This window comes from Acartia tonsa, chromosome 8 (assembly GCF_053477335.1).
Source record: "Acartia tonsa isolate MP-2025a chromosome 8, ASM5347733v1, whole genome shotgun sequence".
Taxonomy (NCBI): Eukaryota; Metazoa; Arthropoda; class Copepoda; order Calanoida; family Acartiidae; genus Acartia; species Acartia tonsa.
Window position 1 is genome coordinate 40,306,902 of NC_137267.1, and position 14,199 is coordinate 40,321,100.

The 14,199-nt window shown below is 33.4% G+C and overlaps 1 protein-coding gene across 1 annotated transcript in view; it reads right to left on the reverse strand.

The window, feature by feature from the left end:
- LOC145326613 (rho GTPase-activating protein 26-like) overlaps positions 1 to 14,199 on the reverse strand; it is a 51,548-nt gene that overhangs the window by 3,547 nt on the left and 33,802 nt on the right. The window contains exons 14-24 of the mRNA XM_080169983.1: positions 13,380 to 13,461; positions 12,008 to 12,087; positions 10,217 to 10,261; positions 9,702 to 9,780; positions 7,921 to 7,995; positions 7,268 to 7,339; positions 6,012 to 6,095; positions 5,807 to 5,851; positions 5,155 to 5,296; positions 4,635 to 4,699; positions 3,039 to 3,112 (exon numbers count right to left, since the gene is read on the reverse strand). Coding sequence (XP_080026109.1) covers positions 3,039 to 3,112; positions 4,635 to 4,699; positions 5,155 to 5,296; positions 5,807 to 5,851; positions 6,012 to 6,095; positions 7,268 to 7,339; positions 7,921 to 7,995; positions 9,702 to 9,780; positions 10,217 to 10,261; positions 12,008 to 12,087; positions 13,380 to 13,461 — 843 coding nt within the window. The remainder of the gene's footprint in view (positions 1 to 3,038; positions 3,113 to 4,634; positions 4,700 to 5,154; positions 5,297 to 5,806; positions 5,852 to 6,011; positions 6,096 to 7,267; positions 7,340 to 7,920; positions 7,996 to 9,701; positions 9,781 to 10,216; positions 10,262 to 12,007; positions 12,088 to 13,379; positions 13,462 to 14,199) is intronic.

Sequence of the window (14,199 nt, forward strand, 5' to 3'; positions counted from 1 at the left end):
AATTCTTGCAAAACATAGCAAATTCTTGCAAAACATGGCAAATTCTAAGAAAACTTAGCTTTTCTGTCCTTCACATAGCTAATTCTTGCAAAACATAGCAAATTCTTACAAAACATAGCAAATTCTTGCAAAGCATTGCAAATTCTTACAAAACATAGCAAATTCTTGCAAAACATAGCAAATTCTTACAAAACATAGCAAATTCTTACAAAAGATAGCAAATTCTTGCAAAACATAACAAATTCTTACAAAACATAGCAAATTCTTACAAAACATAGCAAATTCTTGAAAACTTAGCTTTTCTGTCCTTCACATAGCTAATTCTTGCAAAACATAGCAAATTCTTACAAAACATAGCAAATTCTTGCAAAACATGGCAAATTCTAAGAAAACTTAGCTTTTCTGTCCTTCACATAGCTAATTCTTGCAAAATATAGCAAATTCTTGCAAAAAATAGCAAATTCTTGCAAAACATAGCAAATTCTTGCAAAACATAGCAAATTCTTGCAAAACATAGCAAATTCTTGCAAAACATAGCAAATTCTTGCAAAACATAGCAAATTCTTGGAAAACTTAGCTTTTCTGTCCTTCACATAGCTAATTCTTGCAAAACATAGCAAATTCTTACAAAACATAGCAAATTCTTACAAAACGTAGCAAATTCTTGCAAATTATAGCAAATTCTTGCATTAGGGGTCCCAAACTCAAAAACAAATGTTCAGCGTGATCCGACCACCGGTTCTTGAGATACAGTGACCTGGTGTCCTTGGTACCGACTGTAAGATTTGGGAAATGGTTCGAATCCTTAGTAAATTTGGCTAAGTCCAAAAATATTCTGACACTTAGTCAAATTTTTGAAGAAAAAATACCCAGGTGACACCAAGCGTACCTACTGAGTGGACACCAGGTCGAAAATATTCTAAGTGTCAAAAAATTTTTGGACTTAGCCAAATTTACTAAGGATTCGAACCATTTCCCAAATCTTACCCTCGGTACCAAGGACACCAGGTCACCATATCTTGAGAACCGGTGGTCGGATCGCGCTGAAAATTTGTTTTTGAGTTTGGGAGCCCTATTGCAAGAATTTGCTATGCTTTGCAAGAATTTGCTCTGTTTTGTAAGAATTTGCTATGTTTTGTAAGAATTTGCTATGTTTTGCAAGAATTAGCTATGTGAAGGACAGAAAAGCTAAGTTTTCCAAGAATTTGCTATGTTTTGCAAGAATTTGCTATGTTTTGCAAGAATTTGCAATGTTTTGCAAGAATTTGCAATGTTTTGCAAGAATTTGCTATGTTTTGTAAGAATTTGCTATGTTTTGTAAGAATTTGCTATGTTTTGCAAGAATTTGCTATTTTTTGTAAGAATTTGCTATGTTTTTCAAGAATTAGCTATGTAAAGGACAGAAAAGCTAAGTTTTCCAAGAATTTGCTATATTTTGTAAGAATTTGCAATGTTTTGTAAGAATTTGCTATTTTTTTGTAAGAATTTGCTATGTTTTGCAAGAATTAGCTATGTGAAGGACAGAAAAGCTAAGTTTTCCAAGAATTTGCTATATTTTGTAAGAATTTGCTATATTTTGTAAGAATTTGCTATATTTTGTAAGAATTTGCTATATTTTGTAAGAATTTGCAATGTTTTGCAAGAATTTGCTATGTTTTGTAAGAATTTGCTATGTTTTGCAAGAATTAGCTATGTGAAGGACAGAAAAGCTAAGTTTTCCAAGAATTTGCTATGTTTTGCAAGAATTTGCTATGTTTTGCAAGAATTTGCTATGTTTTGTAAGAATTTGCTATGTTTTGTAAGAATTTGCTATGTTTTGCAAGAATTTGCTATGTTTTGTAAGAATTTGCAATGTTTTGCAAGAATTTGCTATGTTTTGTAAGAATTTGCTATATTTTGCAAGAATTAGCTATGTGAAGGACAGAAAAGCTAAGTTTTCTAAGAATTGGCCATGTTTTGCAAGAATTTGCTATGTTTTGCAAGAATTTGCTATGTTTTGTAAGAATTTGCTATGTTTTGCAAGAATTTGCTATGTTTTGTAGGAATTTGCTATATTTTGCAAGAATTAGCTATGTGAAGGACAGAAAAGCTAAGTTTTCCAAGAATTTGCTATGTTTTGCAAGAATTTGCTATGTGAAGGACAAAAAAGCTAAGTTTACCAAGAATTTGCTATGTTTTGCAAGAATTTGCTATGTTTTGCAAGAATTTGCTATGTGAAGGACAGAAAAGCTAAGTTTACCAAGAATTTGCTATGTTTTGCAAGAATTTGCTAAGTTTTCAAGAATTTGCTATGTTTTGTAAGAATTTGCAATGTTTTGCAAGAATTTGCTATGTTTTGTAAGAATTTGCTATGTTTTGCAAGAATTAGCTATGTGAAGGACAGAAAAGCTAAGTTTTCCAAGAATTTGCTATGTTTTGCAAGAATTTGCTATGTTTTGCAAGAATTTGCTATGTTTTGCAAGAATTTGCTATGTTTTGCAAGAAGTTGCCATGTTTTGCAAGAATTTGCTATGTTTTGCAAGAACTTGCTATGTTTTGCAAGAATTTGCTATGTTTTGCAAGAATTAGCTATGTGAAGGACAGAAAAGCTAAGTTTTCCAATATTTTGCTATGTGATGGACCAAAAACCAATTTTATGCAAGATTTTGCTATGTGAAGAATCAAAAAGCTAGGTTTTATGAGGTGAAGGGAGGCTACTTATGTCCTCAATCTTGCAAAATCTTTGTTAAGGGAGGCATGTTATGCCCTTCATCTAACAAATTCTCACTTAAGGAAGGCTACTTATGTCCTTCCTAGGAAGGTGACTTCTGTCCTAATTTAGGAATGACTCTGTTTTCTTTCCATGATCCAATTTTATAATAAAGCGAGGTAGATGGTTTTTTTGTTTGTCCGTTGATTGAGATTTGCTAACCATTTCTAATTAAGAAAGCTTTAAAAGAGTCCTGGGATGGTTTTAGGCTGGTTTATTTATAGATTTAAGTCTTGAGATTGTTCATTTTTCTTGGGGCGTAGTCACTATTTTTAAAACAAAAACATACCTTAATAAAGTGGGACCAAAAACAACTCCCAGGTTACTAGCGGTCATTTTGTTCTGATCACTGTTTTCTGCAACCTAAAATTTAAATGTTATGTAATCATAGAGTTTAGTGAAATTTTAGAGCAAAAGTCAATCTCTTGGGGAAGGGTGTAAGAAATTAAAGCTTCCAGATCTACCATCTAGACCTTTTAACACAACATTTTTTAAGATAAGAGGGGGGGGGGTGTCTGTACACCCCTCTATTAAGATATGTCTACCCCCCTGAGACGAGTTTCCTTTCTTGGAAATGAAATGATCAGGGGGGTGGGGTTTTCACAATTACCCCCCCCCCCATGTACACATTTATGCATCTACCTTTTTAAAAAATTCAAACTAATCTCTTGCAAAAATATAACATATGCCTTAAAATGCCCTTCATATTAACAACTCTTTAATATTTTAAAACTTACATAAACAACATACTTATAACTGTGAAAGTATAATATTACTCTTTTAAGCATAAATTTTCAACAGATTATAATAACTCGTCTATATCCAAAAATAAACTCAGTTCAAGGTTGTTTAAAATTATTCTGTATACGTGGCTATTATGACAGGGAAAACATTTAGGTTACTAACATGGATATCATTTCTTATCATGTAGAAGGGGAAGGTATGGGGTACAGAGATGTATCGTTATTTTAGCCAGCTAAGAGTTTTATTTGAGTACATTATAATCTGGTGTAAGATCCAAGTAAAATAAATCCTTTATTATAAAGTCATTGTGTGCCTAGTAAGATCTTTAAAATGGATAGATCAGTTAGTATACAATTTTTTAAAATTCAAATTTGTTTTTCTTTCTTTTGGCTGATATAAAATCATGGCATTTTGGCGAAAGGTTTAAAACAGGGATCGGAAGCCGCGCGTAAGCCGCGTGTAAGCCTCAGTGAAATCTTCATTTTATCACTATAAAATTCAGCTGGATGTATAAAACTGCTCTTTAGAAGACAATCCTTCTTTCTGAAATTTCTTTTTATGCTCACAAGCAGGTTTAAAACTGAGGCTTATGCGCGGCTGAGGCGCGGCTTCCGATCCCTGGTTTAAAATACTATTTTTGGGACAAATAAATATCAAGTTACTTAATTGTTTATAACCCTGAATTTCAATGTCTTTAACACATAAAAAGTTATATTGTTTAATGTTTATCTATCTATCTGGGTGTCTGTTGGAATTGCTGTCCCTCTTTATGTTTAACTGTCTTTTTTAAATGTCAGTTTATTTGTCTGTTTTACGGTGTGTTTGTATGTATGTTTGTCTGTCTGTGTGTTAGTTTGTCTGTCTATTTGTATGTCTGTCTGTTTGTCTCTTTGTTTGTCTAACTGATTGTCTGTCTGTCTGTCTGTCTCTTTGTCTGTCTGTCTGTTTGTCTGTCTATTTGTCTGTCCGTCTGTCTTTCTGTCTTACTGTCTATTTGTCTGTCTATTTGTGTGTCTGTCTGTCTCTGTTTGGCTGTTTGTCTGTCTATTTCTCTACCTGCCTGCTTGTCTGTCTGTCTGTTGGTCTGACTCTTTGTCTGTCTTTTTGTCTGTTTAATTATACATCTATTATATAGTTGTACCTTATGTAAATGTTGAATTAAAACAGATATTAATTGTCTGTTAGCATCAGGAAGCTCGTTCACAACTGAAAATAATACAAATCAAAATTAATAAAAACTTTCTGACATTCGTTATTTAAAAAATGTTATAGACATCGCGCTAATAAAACAATAAATTGACTAAGTATTGGTCCAAACTTTTAAACCTTTAGTTTTCCTTATAATAACAGGGTGTCTGTCTGTTTATTTGTACCGAGGGATCTCGCTAACCGCTGAACAGATATTTACAGGGTAGCTTCTCATAGGTCCTGGGAAGGTTTATAACTATTTTGAGGGAGGATATCAACACCCTCCCAAGAGAAATCACTCCTAGAAAAATACCCATTAAAGAAATTATACTTTTTCTTTTAAAATATAAATTAAAAAATTGGGTTTTTGAATTCAACTTCCCCCTTCCTCAAGTGTTCTAAAGGTCTCTAGAGGCGTAGCTGCTAATAGTCTAATATAGTGCTGTGCTTCTATAAATATCAAAATAAGTTACCGTCTTTAATAGCCTTGACCCTCTCGTTGTCATTCTCCTTCTTGGCGGCCTCAATGAACTGGTTGAACAGGTGGTAGGTCATCAGTGGCAACTCTCGCAGGTAGTGCTTCACTGCGCTAGCAAGCGTCTTAGACTCCCATGCCTTTTGGGCAGTTGTGGTTGTTTATACATTTAGTTATAAGGAGTTGAAGGGTTAGGGGGTCGATGGTACAAGTCCTCCAGTAGAATTTGATTATTAGGATTTAGTGCAATTCACGATAAAATGTTCCTGGTAACGATTATCTTTAAAAATCTATGAAGTTGTACGCCATGTCCGCACACCGTTTTAAGCGGCATAAGAAGGCTTATCACTAACCTGGAATAGTCAGGGGAAATTAAAGTAGGACACCTGTCATACACGGGCAAAGGTAAGGTATGAATTAGTAGGTTCCGCGTAGGAATGAACTAGATTATGTTGTGTCTGAGATCTGCATGATAAAAATACCGCAATATATTTTATGTTTTAAAATACCAATAATAAAAGTGTAGGAAACTTTGCTCACAATATTAGTTAAAACAAACTGTGAATATGTTTAAAAACGTTTAAATACAGGACTTTTACTCGTTTAAAATCTTTTTGAAAAATTGTTGTTTGAAATGTATAAACTCTCGCCTTTGGATCTCTTATATCTGGGGTAGGTTCGTCTGGGTTCATAGCCTTTAAAAATTAAAATCTTAGATTACAAAATAGTTATCGTATCTTAAATAGTTTGCCGCAGATATTAAAATACTTTTTTTTTAATTTTTCATAATATAATATCGCAAAAGGTCACCAAAATGTTTGAAAGAAATTATTGAACTAAAAAAATTTACCATACCTGATTTAAGAAATCTTTTACTTTTGAATTAACCCCATCCACTCGGTATAAACCAACTTCGTTCATCCCTCGGTGCTCAAGCTCCTAGTATAGATAGATACCTTGATGCATGTATTCTTAAAATAAAGTAACAGGATGTGTGTACTGAAGGATCTCGCTAACTGCTGAACCGATCGGGTTCTCCTTAACGGGGTAGCTTCTCATAGACCCGGGAAGGTTTCTAACTATTTTTGGAGAGGATACCACCACATCGATAATTTTTTTTACATAGAAATGTTACGTATTATTTAAAAAAACATTTATAGAACCACTAGAGGCATCTAGGGGCGAAGCGGATAGCAGATAAATAAATTAATTGAGAGAAAGATAGTTGGTTAGAATGTGTCCAATAAAAAATTTACATTATGCAATACAAATGGCTAAAGATAGGCCAGTATACATTGTAATTTACCATTGGTACATTGTACATTGGTCATTTATCTTGTATGACGTCATTTTTATTGGATACTAAACGCTGTTGCGTTAGAAAGCTATATAAATGGTTATATGTAGAATGTAGATGAATAAATAGATAAATAGCCTGATTGATGGATAGATGGATAGACAGATGGATGCATAGAAAGATGGATTTATATATTAAATTATAGTTAGTTAGACAAAAATATTGATAGTTGGATTAATTAATCACCCTTTCTCCTTTTATACTTTCCAACAGGTAAAAAAAAATGGTAATTTTTTGTGTACGTCTCAGTCTGTATTAGTTAAGAAGGGAGGGTAAAACTGACTATAAATTACAATCGATATAAACGTTAGCTTTTTAGCAATATAGTAGTTTCAACTAATAATTCAATCCACAAAAGGGATGATTTTGTTCATCATAATTTGGGATGTATATCAATTTATCGTCTATTGTCTTTTCCCTTTTGTACACACCATTCACAGAAAATAATAAATCCTATTTCTCTAGAGCAGATTATAGCAAAATTATCATGAAACTATTCATTTTTTTCTATTCATTAAAAGATAAAAAGAAATAAAAACTTATTTTTCATTCTCTTTTTTTTAATGAAGATTTTTACACCCTTTGGGGGGGGGGGGGCCTCCATGTCTAAACGCTTTTGAGGCTAAAGTTAAATTAATATCAGCCACAAAAGACAAAATTTATTCACTTAAGAACAGACAAAGGTTGATTAATCGTCCATTGTCCTCTCCCAGTTTACCTTGTGGCTTTTCAACCAAAAGAAAAACAATTATACCTCTAGACAATCTTTCAAAAATAAGAACGCTGAACTGTTGAGATTTTCTTCTATGCTATCTGCCCGTAACCTCTGAAAATAATTTATCAAATGTAAAGAAGCAAATCTATAAACAAGAACCATATCGGTTTAGCGTTTGGCAATATCCTTCGTTAAACACATAAAGACAGACACACATCCTGTTACTTTTATATGGGGATACACAGCTGTGCGTACATATTTGCTCATCTACCTGGCATAGGAAGCCCAACATATAATCTGGACAAACTTATGCTAAACATTACAAATGAAGCAAATAAAAAAGGACTAATTTTAGGCGCATTTTCTCTTACCGCACCCTACTATTATATAATCGGGCCATAACTATAACATAATATTTGTAGACTAATTAAATTGCAGACATTCAACATTTTGATTTAACATCCTTTATCTCAAAGTCTTAACAATGCATGATTATGAGTTGCGCCATTTAAACCATGAAATCTCCCCATCTCTTACTATTAATGTAAAGTATCTGACATAGCAGGAGTAAGTACAACTTTTATCGTCATTGATTATGCTACGGTAAGTGCCGAGGTACGAACCCATAACCCCTCAGTCGACGAGCGGTTGCACTACATGTTACGCTAGAGTCGCACAGGTTATACTCCTACCTGAAGTGTTGATAATGTTGACCAGCTGCCTCCTAAAGCCTCTACCCATTGTTTTCTTTCTTGGTCAGAAAGAGCCTAGAAAAATATAAATCTATAAATGACATTTCCACCTGACATTTCAAATGAAAAAAGAACATTCGATACCCAAAAAAATTTTGGACTAATCTTTATTTTGTAGAAAAAAAACAGTCCAAGCTTGTATTATAATTCGTCACCGAGACGTGCAGAAGGTGGGTCTGCAGCCCATAGGCGTCCAAGGGGGGGGGGGGTAATGGGCCATTTGGCACCCCCAAAATTTTGTGAACAATACCCCCCCCCCAAAAAAAAATTACCCCTACCTTGGGGGTGCCGTTGGCACCCCCAACGATTTTGGGGGGGGGTATTTACCCCCCCCAAACGATTTTGGGGGGGGTAATTACCCCCCCCCCCCAAAATAAATGTTCTTTAAAAAAAAAATTTGGGGGGGGGGGTATTTACCCCCCCCAAATTGAATGTTCTTTAAAAAAAAATTTTACTGATAGTTTATTTTAGGATAGGTTATATTGGTTTAGGTGATTGCCCCACATGGTTAAGCAATTGGCCCCCCGCAGGGGCTAGAAATAGGAGAGAAGCTTGTGTGAAAAAAACAAAGAAACGCCCCTTAAAGAGCGTTGCCACAAAAGGGACTATACCCCAATATAGTCCAACCAGTTAAAACAGTTCTTAACCATGATAACAAAAAATTTATTAGTTTGATCATGTTTTATTTGCTTGGGCCTTTATAAGGGCTAAAACCATCCCGGGGATCTATGATGTAATTGTAAAGCACTGAAGATTCCATAAAATAGATACCTAACTAAATTAAATATTTCATTAAATAATGAAAAAGAATTTCTATAGGCGATTTCTTTTGGGAGGATGTCAGGGTGTCTCAAAACTAGTTATAAAACTTACCAGGACCTATAAGACGCTTCACTTTAAAGTATAATCATATTGGTTCATTGGTTAGTGAGTTAATTATTGTATTCTTATGTTCTAAAGAATGAGATACTACTATATATTTGAATAGTAGTGGCGCCCTTAGCATCTAAGAACTCGTGTTTTCTAAAGGGTAAAAAAGGAAGAGAAAAATAGCCTAAAACCACTCAAAGGATTGACCTATAATAGTGTGGAACCATCATGGGATCTATGTGAAGCTTTCCTAAAAAGGAGAACTCAGTATTAAAAGTAATGAAATCTGAAGCTATAGTCAAATAAACCTTACTTACTACTTTATGTTATAGGATAGTACTTATTAACTTAATAGATTAGGTAGGTGCTTTTTTTACATAATTAAATTACCCCCCCAAAAAATTTTACCCCCGGGGTAAATTAGTTTGGGGGGGTAATTACCCCCCCCCCAACAGATTTGGGGGGAGTATTTACCCCCCCCAACAGACTTTAGGGGGGGTAATTACCCCCCCCAATCAAATTTTACCCCCGGGGTAAAAATTTTGGGGGGGGTAAAAAAAATTTCGGCGCGCTTCGCGCGCCATTTTAGCACCCCCAAACACGAATTACCCCCCCCCTAAAATTTTTTACCCCCCCCCCAAAAAAAAAAGCTTGGACGCCCCTGCTGCAGCCCCTCGAGTTTAGTTTAAGGGGGATGTCAAAATCGCAAGGAAGGAATTTTTGTGTGCGCAGCGCATCGAGCATTCCCAGCTAAAACTCTTTGCACGCCACTAATTCGTCAAATGCATTAAATAAGTTTTTACATTTCATTTTCTACAACCCACCAAAAACTTAAGCACGTCATTGTATACCTGGAGGGTAAAGGTGACCACGGGTATCCGTTGAGAATCTGGATTTACACTTGAAAGGTCATGGCCAGTTACGGTGAATCTAAAATAAATGAAATTTTTTTTTATACCTATTTATTTGAACCATATTTAAGCATTTATAAAACTGACTCTAGGCCAAATCCAATAAAAATATCTAGGCTAGCATATTAATATAATTTAATGATTTCCTTAGCCTTAATTAGTTTTTGTCTAAGTAGAAATTAACAATTAGGAAAGATTTGGCCTATTATGACATTACAATAATTCTATATATTTAGTTAATATACAGCACTGAATTAAAACGTTTTTAAATATGGTTTTCATAAATATTACTGTATTACAGCATGCTGTTGTATCTACTCCATGACTACTTAGGTCCAAACACTAAGAAACTATGGCTACACACACACATGCTGTTGTATTACATCCAATTTGTCAGCTTGTTTTGTACTACTTATGGACATAATTGTCCATGTTATTTGGAAAAAATGGTTTACCTGAATTTTTCTGGGATGTCGTCTTTGCATAAACAGTTAATCACACTAAAACAAAAAAATCTTAATTTTCATAATATTTGAAAATGAAAACAAATACTTTCAGCATATTTTTTGCTTTCCCTTAAAGCGACCAAATTGAAAAAAATTATATAAAATCCTACTAGTGGCCCTAACTATTGGATCAATGCTTCCATGAAATATAAAACTTATCCTATGAATCAGAATTTGTATGTAAACTTGATGGACGCAAGAAAAAGAAATAGCGAAAGCACATACAAAGTTTTGGCATTTTCCTCTCAACGTTCCTATTGAGCTCCAACCCCCCTTCTCCCTGATTTAAAACAAAAATAAAATTAAATTAAGTGGAATGGGGAAGGTAGAATTTTAAAATAATACCTCAGGGTAGTTTAGGTTATATTTGGTACTAGGTAGTGTCATATATTTAAGTTGCAGACAAGTTTAAGTTTTTACTCTCAATTACTCTCAATTATTCTGGAAGAGTTAAGAGAACATTTATTACAACAGTTGCAATTGAGAGTCCACACACAGAACACTTCTGGTTTGGGGTCGAGTCTTATTAGACCAATTCAGCTACTTACAGACATCCTACTACTTCAACGAGTTTGCACAGGCAGATATTCCACCTCTTCAAAGTGTATAGTTAATTAATACATTTGTATTAATTAAACAGACAACCATCCTACTGCTTTGGTGTTTTTACACACAATCAGACATCCCGCTACTTCAGAACTTTCCAGCATATTAAATCAATAGTTTGAATCATTTAATATATTTAACCATTGCTAAATAAAGTATACATATTTAATCATATTTACCCAAAACTGCATTTAATCCAATATAAATAAATACTTAAAAAATCTGTTTGTATTTTGAATTAAATATTGAATCTACTCTATCGTTAACTGGTGTAAGTCTGTCTACATTTCAGTAGCCCTGTAGGGTTAGGGCACTGCAGATATAGAACCCTGATTTGGTTAGACTTAAGGAAAAAAGCTAACACGGCTCTCATTGTCAATTCATTTGAAAAATAAGGGGAGAGAGGAGGGTTCGGTAATCAATAAGCACTTAAAGGGAAAGCGTTAAAGTTTCCATCATTGATGGATAGTTGAAGTGGTTTCTCATCTAAAGTTTTAGCGATTTATTTTTAAAAGAATATTTACAATACAATGCATGGTCAGGAGATTAAAAAAAGCAAAGATTTTCTAAAATCATGTTGTATTGTCAGGGAGAGAGTGGACAATGGACTGTAAATTACACTTTTTCCTCTTATTGTGTAAATCAGTATATATGTTAATTGAACGGTGAAATTTTTATGTTAACGAGATTTAGTGTTTGACCATTAAATATTCAAATCCCCTAGATTATTTATGAATATGTATATATATAAATATGTTTTTTTTTGTTTTTTTTTTTTGGGGGGGGGGGGGTTGGAGAACAGGTGTATAATTTCCTTGGGATTTATCTCTTGGGGGAAGATAATTATTCTCCTCCCCAAAATATTATCCTAAGACCACTACATACACTGAAACACATATAAACACTCACACATCTGTCTACTTAAGTATGCAGAACCAGCGGACATCTAATACGCCCCTAGATGCCTCTACGGGCACTTAAGAGGAATATGGGATGGAGCCAAATCCAATTTCAATTATAGTTTTAAAAAGAGTAAAGGAGAAACATATCGGATCAGCGGGCAAAATGCTAAAGCATGACAGGCAGACATCCTGTTACTTAAGTAAATGTGTGGGATTTAACAAATATTTTAACCTGATTGTTTCGCCTTGTCCAATTTTTCCATCAGTTTGATTGTAAGGTATCAGGGTCAATCTTTTTGTATTATCATGAACCTAAAGAAAAGATAAAATAGATTAGCCAAAGCTCTTTATAGTGCCTATAAAAAATTACGTAATACAATACAAATGAAGAAATGATAGGCCAATTCACAGACTAAATAACCAATGGTAGGCCAGTGTGACGTCATTTTATGTTTTATATGAAAAGCTACAGATTGCTTTCTGGAGAATTTACACCTTTTAGCGGAAAAAAGACTTTGGGCCCCTATATATATAGATTCCACGTAAAAATCTCAAAGTTTTATTGGAGATTTCCCTGAAAGTGCCAAGTCTAGCACAGGGACCCACAACATTGTTAAATAAATGAAAATCAAGGGGAGGGGGCAGTTGTCATGTGTTTGTTTTTAACGAAGGTCACTATTACTATTTTTAAAATTAGGGAGGGGGGGGGGATGCATTATGTGCTTGCTTTGAGGGAAAGCACCCATCATAAGACAAAATAAAGCGAAATGTATGAATGGGGACTGCAAAATAACACCATCACCAAAAGTATTATGGGCATATTTCCCATTCGTTGGGAGAAATAACTTTGCTCCTTGTATTAAATCTTGATTAGTTGGTACAGACTAACAGTGTCTAACTAACTTTTCCTCCACTAATCTAAAGAAGGGGATAATTGTTTCACATAATTAATCTTGCAACGACCAGTGTCTTATCCCTCGCGTCATTAAAAATACCAACATTTCATAGGAATCTACGTCTTTAAAGTTGAAAAAGATTACAAAAATGAATCCTATTGTATTTTTAATTAATAACATCCTTTGTTTTTTTGTTAATTTGAAACTAGTTCGATGGAAAACATTTAATAAGATTATATAATTGTATATAAATTCCTATAACAAATAAATCAAACAAAAATTTCTACAAGTAATTAAATAATTTTAGCAGTGTATCTTGATTTAAGCAAAGTTAATCGCATTTCTCCAATAGCAAAACGGACTAACAAGCTGTTTAACTGACAAGTTAATTATAGAGTAGCCTTGCTTAAAAAAGGCTGTCATAAGAAAAGTAATACCCCTAATATATATATTTATCTATCCCGTTTGAAAAGATTCGCTCTAATAGATGTTGACATCCTTGTTTTATTATTTGCTAATGAAAATGAATGAAGAAATATTTTATTGACATCATGTTATACATTCTATCCATCTAGGGACAAGGGACAGTTTTTTGAGTTAAAAAATAAGATAACTTGGTAAACAAAACTTTGGGTACCAGTCACCAGTGAAATTTACAATTAAATGTAATGTACCCTCCCTCCCTAAAAAGAATGTAAATATGCATACCTGTAACAGTTGACAGAAATGTTTGTACCATCCTTGTCCCATTTTCATGGATTTCTTCCCTTGCACATACAAATATCCTTGTCTGAAATATAAATATAAATATTATTAATTGCACCATTTTCATAATATCTTCATTTGTACATACAAATATCCTTGTCTGAAATATAAATATTAATAATTGCACCATCCTTGCTATAATTTTCATTATTTCTTCCCTTGTACATTCAGATATCCTACTCTGAAATGTAATATTAACAATTGCACCATCCCAGCTCTAATTTTTATTGATTTCTTCACTTGCACATACAGATATCCTTGTCTGAAATATAAATATTATTGATTGCACCATCCCTGCTCTAATTTTCATTGATTTCTTCACTTGTACATACAGATATCCTTGTCTGAAATATAAATATTAACAATTGCACAATCCTTTATCTAATTTTCATTGATTTCTTCACTTGTACATACAGATATCCTTGTCTGAAATATAAATATTAATAATTGCACCATCCCTGCTATAATTTTCATTGATTTCTTCACTTGTACATACAGATATCCTTGTCTGAAATGTAAATATTAATAATTGCACCATCCCTGCTATAATTTTCATTATTTTTATTCACTTGTACATACAGAAATCCTTGTCAGAAATATAAATATTAATAATTGCATTATCCCCGCTTTATTTTTTATTGATTTCTTCCCTTGTGCATAAAGATATCCTTGTCTGAAATAAAAATATTAATAATTGCACCATACCAGCTCTAATTTTAATTGATTTCTTACCTTGTATATACAGATATCCCTGTCTGAAATA